Below are 12,013 nucleotides of genomic sequence, written 5' to 3'. Positions count from 1 at the left end.
TTTTTGTTACTAGTGCTTTAATTGAGTGAATTCAGTATTGAATTTAAGAGTTAATTAAATTTATGTTTCAGCCCAAACACTTCAACCTTAAGTTAAGGTCAAGGTTGATGATTTATTCTCAACTTTTCATAGCACTTTTTTTATTCCCGGTTGGATTAGTTATCTGAGATCCATATAAGAGAGAAAAATGAAAAGGAGAGGAAGGATTCATGATTCTAGACACTAAATTAAACTGCAGTTAGTGAAATCTGTACTAATAAATTAATACTGCAGTACTAGTAAGAAGTAAGAGCGGAATCAGAAGAATAAGGATATAAGAAAGAGATCTACTGCTCTCACAGACTTTTCTTGACAGATATTTCTCTCCATGACATTGCTCGTATTGTTCATGGTCTAACCATAAATGTTTCAAGAAAACAGAAGATGCCAAATTTGGTTTCTCGTGGTGTGCATCTGTGTCTGTCTATGTGGGTTCTGTGTGGGGGGGAGAAGGCGTTAAACCCTTACCCTCTCACCCCTTTTTGGTCAAAGATATCGTGGAGAGCCACAAAATAAAACAAGAAAGAGCAAAAGAAAAAACACACACTGGCTAGTATAAATAAAAGAAACCAATAAACTATTCATTGCCATGCAAAATCAAGTCCAAATGCAAAAGGGGGTTAGGAACTTTCAGTTCAAATATAACTCCTTGTCCCACCTCACAAGCTATAGCCTATAGTCCCCTCTCTTTCTCACTTGGTTAGTACAATTACACCAACACCAACATATACCCCCCTCCAATCCTCATAGATAGCTCCGAGCCAAACTAGCTGAGAGTATCCATGAGCTCAAAAGGCTGACCCCAATCCCTGTACATAAACCAAAAACTTCTCTCCCTTGCATGACCCCATTTGTCAGTTTGTTAAGTCCCTCTCGTTTTCTCTCTATGGGTACCGTGTCAAAGATGATCAGTATACTTCATTCAATACTGCCATTAATCCCACAAAAGAAGAAGAAAAAACAGAAAGGAAAAAAAAAAAAAAACAATCTTTAAAACCCATCTTGAAACCGATTGATCGAGGAAGGATGATCCAAATGCTGCTGTCCTCCTGCTGCATAACTCCTTCCCCAATTCAAACCATCTTCCTGATTGCTCAGTGATCCATCTCTACCGCTTCCCTCCGTGCTACGGCTTGAACCAAGTCCGAACCCACCGTGAGCTACTGGTGCACCAATGCAAGTGTAATTGGATTCTGAGGCACTCATGTTGTAGTTCATGTTCTGGTAGGAAGGGTGTGTTTGTGAAGTGTTGTTGAGTACATGTCCAATGTAATAATCGTTTATGGGCTGTTGAGGATACTGTGAGTTATAAGAAGCTGGGAGGCGTGAAGGAGATGTGTATAGATACGATTGATGAGGAGGTTGTGGTGCTGGTGCTGGTAAGAGAGTTGATGAAGAACCAGGGAACAGTCTTGGTACTGTGTACGCTGATCTAAATGGATCTCCAATGTTGCCTGCTGGGTGGTAGCTCCCTGTTCCCATTGGATGGCAGCTGCTAAGAATATTAATTAAAAGAATCTGTGCCATTAATAGTTCCAAACTAATAGACAAGAAGACAGTATATGATAATCATGATGTTTGTGTAATTATTGAAATTAAACAGAAATATTAATTATTGGAATCAAATAATGTAATTATTTTTTAGAGAATCAAATAATGTTCATGACCTTTGGTGCAAGACAACAGGATGATGTGAAATCAAATAGAGATTTTGTTTTTGCTTTTATGAAATCAAAATACAAGGAACAAAACAGCGAGAGGTTCTCTGAAGCATTGATCACATAAGATAAAAGAAAGTAGCTAGAGTCTTCTTCTAAAAGTAGAAGATTATGAAATGGGAAGCCTTTCTAGTTCAAAACAGTATCTGGGGTCATGTCATATATTGCCTTTAAGGATTGTCTTGTTACCTTTTTCCTCTTGAAAGGTCTGAAGAAAGAAGCAAGGATGGAGTAAGAGGAACCCCATGAAAAAAGTATGGAGTGATGGAGGAGAGAGAGAGAGAAAAGACGAGGGTAAGAAAGCAATGGAGGATAAAGATGATGGATGTAAATAGTTACGTACCCTAGGTGAGCCACAGGGGCGGCTAGGTTATCACTACTGAAGACCAGTTGGCGAGCCCGGTTCAGTGTTTCTGTCTCCCTCTCTGACGAACCAACAACACAAATCAAATCAATCAAGGTATCAAAAAACCAAAAACACAGGAATTTCAACAACACATCAACTTGGTTTTCCTCAAGATTCACATGACCACGCTATACTATAGTGATCAATTTCATGGCAAATCATACCGCCCTGCCCCGTTAAAAAATATAAAATAAAAGGTACTATGTTTTGACGTCTTTGATTAATACATGTCGATAGAAGGTGAAGAAAGATAGGACATGACTTTGCCTTGTCTGTGTCGGTTCATGTGCCCTCCAAGAGCTTGAGATTTGCAGAACTTGAGGGAACAAAACCTACACTCATAGACCTTGCCACACTCTTCTTTCCCATCCTTAGCGCCGCTTTTCTTTTTCTTGCAGCCTGCAAAAAAAGCAGCCAATTAGAGAAACTTAGATGAGACCATTCCTAGCTCCAAAAGCCGAACCCTAGCTACCCATCTCTTTTCCCTAAACCTCCTCCTTTTCAACTCTTGTTCCATCTCTTCTTCTTTAATGTTTCATTTGAGGCTTCATGATGCCAAATATTAAGAAATGAAAAAAAAATTGATGGGGAAAGTGATGGAAGAAAAAGTTTTGCCCTTATACATTTTCTTTCATCGAAATCATGGAGGTTTTCTTCCATTTTCTTGGATTTTTTTTCTTTTGTTTGGTCTTTTCTCTAAAATGAAAAGGAGAGGGGGTGAGAGAGAGGTTATGTATCGAATTTTTGTACTGTTAAAAAAAGCTTATAGATGTGCTTACCAGAAGAAGAGCCTTCATCAAGGACTTGTTTACCATCTCTAGAGTAATCCTCAGGCAAGTTGTTGAGGTCTAATGGGTTGTTCTCGGGTCTCCTGAAAAAATGATTAAAAAGAAAAAGAAAAGGACAAAAAAAGGAGTTAAAAAGGAGCGTTGAAGAGTAAGAGAACACTGTGATGGTAAAGGAGAAGATAAGAGAAAGGGTGCGAGTGCAAGGGGTTTGTGGGGGTGACCTACATGGTACCGACAGAGAGACAGGAAAAAAAAAATGTGAGGTTAACACTCTTTTAGATGGTAATATAACTAAAGCTTTAGAAAATTATGACTTCAGTTTGAGACTGCAATATAGAGGCTAGTTGAGTGAAGGTGGAGAAAAGGAGCTTTGAAAGTTCTCTATCAGTTTCTCTGCCATACCCCTGGACTCATCTCCTTCTCTCTAATATAAAGAAGAACAAGGGACAGTGTGGTCTCGTGACTTTAAAAAGGGGAGGGGGTGTGTGGAGAGAGGCCAAGGTAGACGTGGTATAGTGTCATTTGGTTTGATAAATAGGGAGGGAGGGAGCAATGAGAGGGACGTTGCCTTAGTATTGCCTCACTTGAAGAAGGCTAGGTCTATTGCCCTAGAACTACTAGGATCAAGCTCAATGATTTATATATGAGAAAAGCATTTAGAAGATGCTAAAAAGATTTAAAATAAGAGATGGCAATCAAACACCAGTGTCCTTTGCATATCTTCCATCACTAATTATAGCAATGGAAGATGACATTTATACCTTGATGGCAATCAAGACAAGCCTTGCCCTACAAACATGCTGCTGATCCTGCACATTATGTTGTGAGAAGGGCATGCTCCAAGTTTATGGTCCCCATTGAAGCTTAAGGATTCTTGGGCATCATTGTACCCTGGCTTACCATGGATCATGGAAGCGTTGCTATCAATATCTAATTACTAGGGTTTTGAGATCTAAGTTGGGATATAGTCTCAACCCCACAAAAAAAGTATTGTTTTATTATTTGGAAGCTCTAGTTGCTTATTTACAGTCCTTTTCAACCAATCTGAAATAAGAAAAAGATAGCCAGTGTTTGGTTTCCTTCTTCTCTCACCATATTAATACTCAACGTTTAGTTCTTACTATCCAAATTAGATTTTACATAACTGCGGGGATTGAAACTAGCTGAGCCAAGTTCAGCAGCGACAGTTTCTGGTTTTGCTTTTTAAAAATATTTTTATCTTGAAAAGGTATTAAGTTAATTACTTTTTTTAGTGTTTTCTGGAGAAAAAAAAATTTTCACTTTGTGTTCCTCTTGAAATTAATTGCTAAAAGCCACATAGCAATATCCCATTGGTTTTTGAAGAGGCAAACAATTAGCATTTGGTTCATATGGACCACTCTATCTTTTGGTCTTTGACTTGATGGTATTAGTCATGTTAGTATAACATATTTGCCTGTAAATAAATTTCCATTTATATGACGAGGCCAAGCAAGCGGGTGAAGCTTATGTTTGCTCAAACATCTGAAAAATTTCTTGTTAGTGTTTGGATGCTCATTACAAGTGGTCCATTCCTCCATACGTGTCCAGCAGTAAAATCCATGAACATTTCATCAGAGAGTTTGTCGAACCTTCCAAATTTACTTCCCACCATGATGAACATTCTATTTTGGTTCTTTTTCAAGAAAAAATAGCTAGTTAGGCAAGGAAAATAATTGATTCCGGCGAAATTAGTTGATGATTTATTAAAGAGGCTACTCAAGCTTTGTTTATTAACTCCACGTTTGTGCATTGCTCTTTATATATTTAATTATAATATAATGGAAGAAGACTATCCTATTTTGTAATCCAAGAAGCTCTTCATCCATTCATCAAAATTAATTCGCTTTTGGAGTTCAGTTTTTGAACCATTGAGATTATCAATTGTGAAAGTGAAGATCAAATAGTTAATATATTCATTAAGTCTCTCATATTAGAATTGTTCGAGAAGTCATGAGATCACTTGATGTTTGCATTCAAGAAAACTTTGTCATATTTAAACTGAGTTATTGCTAGATAAAAATTATAGTCTAATTTGGAATCTTCATCAAAAAGAATTTTTGTTAAACTAGTTTACTAGAATTCTTTTTTTTTTCTAATTAAATTAAACGAAATATAATTGATCCAATCAGATTATAATACAAACTACAGTAAAAACCCACAAAAAAATTATTAAAAAAAGATTATTAAGAGAAGTGTAAAATTTATAAAAAAAACTCATAATTAAACCATAATTTACTAAAATTCTTGTTTAATTAGATAATTAGAGGTATAATCTCTCTCTTTATATATATGTGTGGTGTGTGTGTAATATATTCAGAATTTAAGTATGCTGATAATAAAAATGTGTTAATAAAACTGATTAATCAATTAAGAGTTAGAGATTTATCTAGACATTTGTGTGTTTTATTTTTAACAATTGTATTAGAGATATTTCAATTTATTTTATTTTTATAACAAGAAACATATGTTTTATTTTTAGATTAAAAACAGTTATGTACTTTTATAAATAAAAAAATTGGAATCAAAAGGTGGATAATAAGTAGTGATGATTAAATTTGAAAAGACATGAATTACCCAAATTATTTATTTCTTAGATCAAACAATTAATTTGTAAATGTAAATCTAGAATGCATGACATTGCGTCACTCTTTTTTTTATATATAACTTCTTCTTCTTCTTTTGATTTGATTGGAGATCAATATAGAAATGATGTTTGAGGGGCTCTGAATATATCTTTTTATACAGGGCTAAAATCTCACTAAGAAATTCTAGAAGTCATATTTCTTACCGGGATAAATTTTTGTAGCCATATAAGGTTATTAAAACCGCCAAATATTTGGCTCTAATTAAATCATTAGCGTGTTTTCCTTCGACTCAAAAACCTCATCTTCTTAACAAGGGGTTAAATTAAGGAGATTCAATAAACATACAAGTAGTTCGTATAAATTTGTGAAAGAAAAAAACAATCTTCACTCTTTGTTTATGGAAGCAATCAAGTCTTTCTTGTTTGAACTCTTTCAAAGCTATAGAATCCTTCATAATCATTCTTCCCTTTGATACAAAACATCCTTCTATCTCCGTCAAAACCAAAACTAATAGACCAACCTCACGAGATTTTATTTTCTTGAATAAGATTACCACTTATGTGCATTATGTTCGTTCCGAGGACAAAAAAAAAAGCATTATGTGTGCTTTATGTTTTTACCAAAAAAAGAACTGCATTATGTGCTTTATGTGTCCTCAGGGAAACTACAGCTGGCTTCCTCTTCCAGACACTGTGCATCCTTCTCCATGTGAAATGCTAGGAGGAAAGACATGGGCACCACTGTCTTACCTGTTACGTACAGGTCTGAAGCTGAATTACTCTCCCGTGGCAGCTACGGTGAACCTTTAGGCTGGCATGACTGTTTGGATCCGGAATGCAAGGATATTTTATATGCATCACAAGACTGTAGCGGCTCTCGAGTGGCAGTACTGCGCCTATCGAAATAAGAATTTTGTTCATGGGGCAAGCTGATTGCTTTTCTTTCCGAGTGAAAAACTGTCTAGTGATTTCGAGTATTCTTGTTTCTATTCAAAGATTCTAAAGAAGATTTTTCTCAAAGCTTAGTACATATACATGTCCTTATGCTTTTGGATCCGGTAGCCTTCCTGGGGGTTCTCTCCCTCCTCCTGTCAAGGGACTAACTGACCAACTTATAATTGATCGAGATTGTCATTCAAAGTCTTCCTTAAACCTGTCATATATAAAGTATCCTATTCTTTTTCTTTTTTCTTTTTTCCTTTTTAAAAGAAGTGTGTGCGGTGAAAATGGCCTCAAAATAGGATGATCATATGTCCACCGAGTTTCACATCCAAGGGATCCTGCACTTTTATGTTTGAGATAAAGTTTTTGTACTTTCGTCAATGTGGTTGGTCATATGGAGAACAAATAGTCAAATATCCTTGTTATTTCAAATTTTAAAAATAAAAAATATTTTTAAATCAGTTTTACACACAGAATTTTTATTTTATTTTTTTCTGGATTGATTTTTTCACATTATAACATGGGTAATACATCCACACACCAACTGGATAATCCTCCAAAGTTGAAAAGGATAAGTGAATGATAATGTGGAGAAATTGCTGTATTTAGCATCTCCTCCGAGGTGAAGCCCTGTTTGAGACGGCACGGCTTAGAGGTTTGCTAAAATTTAAAAAATAAAATTATATTTAAAATTAATATTTTTTATATTTTTGTATCTTCTTAATATGTTGATATTAAAAATAAATATAAAACTTTTATATATATTATTTTAATATATTTCAAAATAAAAAATATTTTAACAAAATCACTAATACCAAAACAAAAAAAAAATATTACGCAATTGGAAAGCTGGTTGAAATTTGCTATCATGGCTTGCTGATTTTGTAGATGATGGACGGCCTTATCTAAAAGGCCGAAGTTAGGCCCATTAAAAATCAACATGAAATAATCATGGCCAGTTTTGTTTGGGTTTTAGTGAAGTTCGAAACTGCAACTCTTTCGAGGTTTCTAGGTCAGGCCCATTTATTGTCATTGGACTCTCTTTGACACAAGATAAAGGCTTCACGTGGGAATGAACCCATGTCGTTTAGGATGGAATAGAGAAGGAAGCCTATCCAGTATCCATATCTGTGAAAACTGAAAACCATGTCGTTTAGGATGGAACAGAGAAGGAAGCCTATCCAGTATCCCTATCTGTGAAAACTGAAAACGCTCTCTCACACTCGCTCATATCTACTCAGTACATGGCAATGGCAATGGCAATGGCAGCAGCGTCTCTTCCTTGCCCTTCTTCTCCATTCAAGGTACTTAAATCAGTCAAAACTCTCCTTTCATGGTACATAAAAACCCCATTGTTTTAGTTTTTTTTTTTTTTTTTAATGACAGGGAAACTTGACGAGATTGAAGCCAAAGACATGCAACTTCACTTTTCTTACACTCCATTCTAAGAACAAAAGACCATCGGTGGTGGTCAATCAAGTAGCAGCACCTTCTGTGGTTACTACATCTTCAGGAGCGAGGCTCAGGCTGGACAATCTAGGCCCACAACCAGGGTCTAGAAAGAAAGGGAAGAGAAAGGGAAGAGGTATCTCTGCAGGACAAGGGAACAGTTGTGGGTTTGGTATGAGAGGTCAGAAATCTCGGTCTGGTCCTGGTGTTCGAAAAGGGTTCGAGGGAGGACAAATGCCTCTTTACCGCCGTATCCCTAAATTGCGTGGAATTGCTGGAGGTACTCTTTCTTTTATTATTATTATTATTCGAATTAATTGCGTGTGAAATTTTAGAGAATCTTGTCAATTAATTTTGTAGAAACTCATGTGAGGATGGCTAAAATTTTAGGGTATTGCTTTGTATTTAAATTCCAGTGATAAGGGCTTTCTAAAGAGAATACGTTAGTGGGGCAAAAGGCGAGCATGTTTGTAGAATAATTCTTTCTTGCTTCATATTGGTGATCTTCATTGGTTTTGACACACGAATAGCAGGGTCTCTACTGTGTTTAACAATGCATTTGCAGCTTCATGTGATATAGGCACCAGACACCTTTTCTCTAGCCTTCACAGTGATTGGGTTGCAGAATCAAATTTCAATATTTCTGTTTTGAATTCTTGGTGATAATTTGAACTGTGAAGTCTCTAGAAGGTGCCGATGCACAATGAATTTGTTCTGAAAAACTGAGCCAGCATTTCATTTCTCTAAGTTTAAAATGAGCAATGCTCAAATCTGAAGGCCTTTGCATGTTGACAATATAATGGCCCATATGGAGTCATTAACCTTGTTTATTTATTGATGGAATTTGCTGGTGACATCCATTCTTGCTATCATAGGCATAAACAAAAAGATTACAGCAACATGAATGTCAGTTGAGTATGAGTTTAAAAATTCTTGGCTTTGGCATGCTGAGAGATCAATCTGTGGTGGGTAAACTAAATGGACATCCCACTGCCATATTGTTTGGAGTTTTATGAAACACTCGTAAACACTTATTTTGATTGTTGAAATGGTGAAGAATCTAGTATAGAGGGTCCATCCTGCTTCTCTATTGCCTATTAACTAAACCATGCTATCACATCGTGAATATCAATAGTGCTATTTTTACTCTCCTTTCTCCACACAGTAAGACTTGCATGTTTCAATGATGTGTGTGTCTTCATATTCATAAACTCATTGGTATGCTTCTGTTGCTTTCAAAGGTATGCATGCGGGTTTGCCAAAATATGTCCCTGTGAATTTGAAAGACATAGCATCAGCAGGATTCCAAGAGGGAGAGGAGGTATCACTAGAGACTTTGAAGGAGAAAGGCTTGATCAACCCATCAGGAAGAGAAAGGAGACTCCCTTTGAAGGTGTGCGACAGTTCTATCTATGATTTATAAGCTTACATAACTTTGAAATATTTACATATTTTCTTGATTTAGGTGACACCTGTAACACAGAAAGACCTGAGATCCTCAAACCCTCCCACCATACTTTAATATGGCTATTTGTTTGAAATATCTATTCTGTTTGCCCTTTCCATAAGACCATTAACACTTTTGTCTGATTTTGTATGCTATCCATGAGTGTGTCTAAGTCACAAATAGGTATATGTGGATCAATAAATTGAGTTCCTAACTAGGTAAGCAATCAATGTGGGATGATTATCAAAGTGAACAGATGCCTGGGTCAAGCTTTATGTAGCTGGGCCTACTATTCATCTGGTGAGATTCTGAAATATCTTTTATAAGGTTACTAGAAATGATGCCATACTTGCCTTCTATGATTTCTTTTGCTGGAAGGATTTGCCTGTCTTTTTTATATTGTTTGTAAGCTCCAAATTGTTCAGCATATGACCATATCTTGCGAATCTCCCCTCTGACTTTCAGAGTGTCTGTCATTCCTTACATTTTTTTTTCCGGGTAAAGTGACAGCATAGTTGGAAAAGACATTTGCGTGCGTGCTATTTGCATCAGGTTCTGATTCCTCCGTTTGGGAACGTGTTTTACCTCTTATAGGGGGTAGAAAAATAAAAATTGTGGTTAAGGTCCTTGGTGAAGGGACCTGTTTCACCTTAGTATATTGGTTGTTTTATCCAAGCAAAATAGGAGGCTGTTATTTTGACGGCATAGCTGGAAAAGACATTTGCGTGCTATTTGCATCGGGTTCTGATTCCTCCGTTTGGGGACGTGTTTTACCCCTTATAGGGGTAGAAAAATAAAAATTGTGGTTAAGGTTCTTGGTGAATGGACCTGTTTCACCTTAGTATATTGGTTGTTTTATCCAAGCAAAAATGGAGGCCGTTATTTTCTGTGAGCTAATAGTTACTCTTTAGTATGTCATGCGAATTTTGATTCAGAAACTTTAGAAACTCAAGCTTAAGTGATTTCATTATCATTGCTTTCTGCATCTTAAAGACTGAAAATCCTATGCTGTGAGTATTGATGGTGTACAGAAATCATAGGCTGTAGTGATTGACATCTCTAACCCGCTGCTCGCCATAGTATGAAGAGACTAAACAATTAAATTCTTAGAAAGAAGTGTAGACAGTTTAGGTCAATTGCATGTGAGAGCCACAAATCATAATGCTGTTTTCTACTAGTTAGCTTTGAGATATGCTCATTTTCTTTTGGATTTAGGTTCTGGGTGATGGAGAGCTAAGTGTCAAGCTGAACATTAAAGCTCGTGCCTTTTCAGCAGCAGCCAAGGAGAAGCTTGAGGCTGCTGGATGCTCTCTTACTGTATTACCTGGCCGAAAGAAGTGGGTGAAACCATCAGTTGCTAAGAACCTTGCCCGTGCTGAGGAATACTTTGCTAAGAAACGAGCTGCAGCCATTGAGTCTGAGCCGCCCTTGGCTTAAATCATTTGTGCTTGAAATTTTATATCTTTAAGAGGTGTAAATTAGCAGGTTGGGAAGTAGATTTTCCTGTTGTTTAGGTGTCTTTGGGCTCTATGGTTGTAATTTCTTGCATTCATATCTTTTATTCATTTATCTAATGCCTTTCTGTAATTTGGTTAAAAATTTGGCAGCTTCCCCTATGGGAAAAAAAAAAAAAAAACAATTTATGTAATATGCACTTTTATAAAGTACTCGAAGACATAAGCTATTACACTCACAATACAAGGTATTGTGTATTAGATATCAGATATTGTGGTAATTTTTACTGTTATAATTTAAAAAAATAGATTTAAAAAAATATAAATTATATAGTTTTTTAAACCTATGTTTACCATAATTTAATATAAAAAGTAAATTTAAGTAATGAAAATTAAATAACTTTTAAAGTTATGATTAACCATTGGGGATATATTTGGAATTGTAGTGATGATTTAAAATATTTTTTATTTAAAAATATATTAAAAATGATATTTTTTATTTTTTAAAAAAATATTTTTAAGATGAGAATATGATGTGAAAATATTTAAAAAAATAATAAAAAATATAATTTCAATTGTATTTTAAAACATATTTTGAATAAAAAAACCCGTTTGCTAAACTAGAAAATTGATTAAAACTTTTAAAAGACTCCGTTCCATACACAGAAAATTGTTTGCCATTCCTTTTTTCTTGATTATCAAGTTAAATTATTATAATTATACTAGGTTACAAGCAGATAGTCTGAATGATGATAAAGAGGCATGGCGTGCTGAATGGGGTCAGATGTTAAAATGGCCGGTGATAGCAGGAAAACGGCATCAACCGTAGTTTCATAACCCTTTCTTCTTGTCGTTGCCTTCCTCTCAATGAATCATGTGGAAGCATCATTGCATAATGTGTAATTTCTGACTCGATCAAACCGGTAATGGACTTTAAAATTGAAGAATAAATTGGGCAATTAGTATATAAATTACAAATAAATAATGAAATGATATAAAAGTAAAAAGTTTTGATAAAATGATCTCCTTTTAAGATTCTGCGGTTCAAAAACACGATATTTAATTAAATATTACAGTTAAAACCATTACATCAATTATAATTTTATCATGGTTTTCAATCGAAATATTTAATAAAATGTCTACATAATGAAAAACTTCTTTGCCA

General features: G+C 35.3%; 2 protein-coding genes across 4 annotated transcripts; one reads left to right on the top strand and one right to left on the bottom strand.

The window, feature by feature from the left end:
* Positions 1 to 595: 595 nt before the first annotated feature.
* Positions 596 to 3,510, bottom strand: LOC105124043 (zinc finger protein JAGGED-like). 2 transcript variants are annotated; one of them, XM_011023890.1, is made up of 5 exons: positions 3,177 to 3,510; positions 2,943 to 3,034; positions 2,431 to 2,562; positions 2,101 to 2,182; positions 596 to 1,534 (listed from the first exon to the last, which is right to left on the bottom strand). In XM_011023890.1, coding segments are annotated over exons 1-5 (813 nt in total). In that variant the 5' UTR covers positions 3,179 to 3,510; the 3' UTR covers positions 596 to 1,029. The 2 variants fall into 2 exon arrangements, with proteins under 2 accessions (XP_011022192.1, XP_011022200.1); XM_011023898.1 differs by having other exon boundaries at positions 596 to 1,531; positions 3,177 to 3,508.
* Positions 3,511 to 7,644: 4,134 nt separating this feature from the next.
* Positions 7,645 to 10,998, top strand: LOC105124032 (50S ribosomal protein L15, chloroplastic-like). Of its 2 annotated transcripts, XM_011023876.1 has the most exons (5): positions 7,645 to 7,802; positions 7,885 to 8,227; positions 9,189 to 9,340; positions 9,613 to 9,694; positions 10,610 to 10,998. In XM_011023876.1, the coding sequence occupies exons 1-5, from the start codon at positions 7,743 to 7,745 to the stop codon at positions 10,618 to 10,620; spliced, it is 648 nt and encodes a 215-aa protein (XP_011022178.1). In that variant the 5' UTR covers positions 7,645 to 7,742; the 3' UTR covers positions 10,621 to 10,998. The 2 variants fall into 2 exon arrangements, with proteins under 2 accessions (XP_011022178.1, XP_011022169.1); XM_011023867.1 differs by lacking the exon at positions 9,613 to 9,694.
* The last annotated feature ends 1,015 nt before the right edge of the window (positions 10,999 to 12,013 follow it).

This window comes from Populus euphratica, unplaced genomic scaffold (genome assembly GCF_000495115.2).
Source record: "Populus euphratica unplaced genomic scaffold, PopEup_1.0 scaffold1.1, whole genome shotgun sequence".
Taxonomy (NCBI): Eukaryota; Viridiplantae; Streptophyta; class Magnoliopsida; order Malpighiales; family Salicaceae; genus Populus; species Populus euphratica.
This window is presented reverse-complemented; position numbering and strand designations above follow the sequence as displayed.

Excerpts from the sequence above, each read along its gene's own strand:
- LOC105124043 (XM_011023890.1), bottom strand. Across the intron at positions 2,563-2,942 it reads TGATGAAGGCTCTTCTTCTG|GCTGCAAGAAAAAGAAAAGC; the intron begins GTAAGCACATCT and ends CTTTTTTTGCAG. Across the intron at positions 2,183-2,430 it reads CATGAACCGACACAGACAAG|AGAGGGAGACAGAAACACTG; the intron begins GCAAAGTCATGT and ends TTGGTTCGTCAG.
- LOC105124032 (XM_011023867.1), top strand. The coding sequence starts at position 7,743 with ATGGCAATGGCAATGGCAATGGCAGCAGCGTCTCTTCCTTGCCCTTCT. Across the intron at positions 8,228-9,188 it reads ATTGCGTGGAATTGCTGGAG|GTATGCATGCGGGTTTGCCA; the intron begins GTACTCTTTCTT and ends TTGCTTTCAAAG. Across the intron at positions 9,341-10,609 it reads AAAGGAGACTCCCTTTGAAG|GTTCTGGGTGATGGAGAGCT; the intron begins GTGTGCGACAGT and ends TTTTGGATTTAG.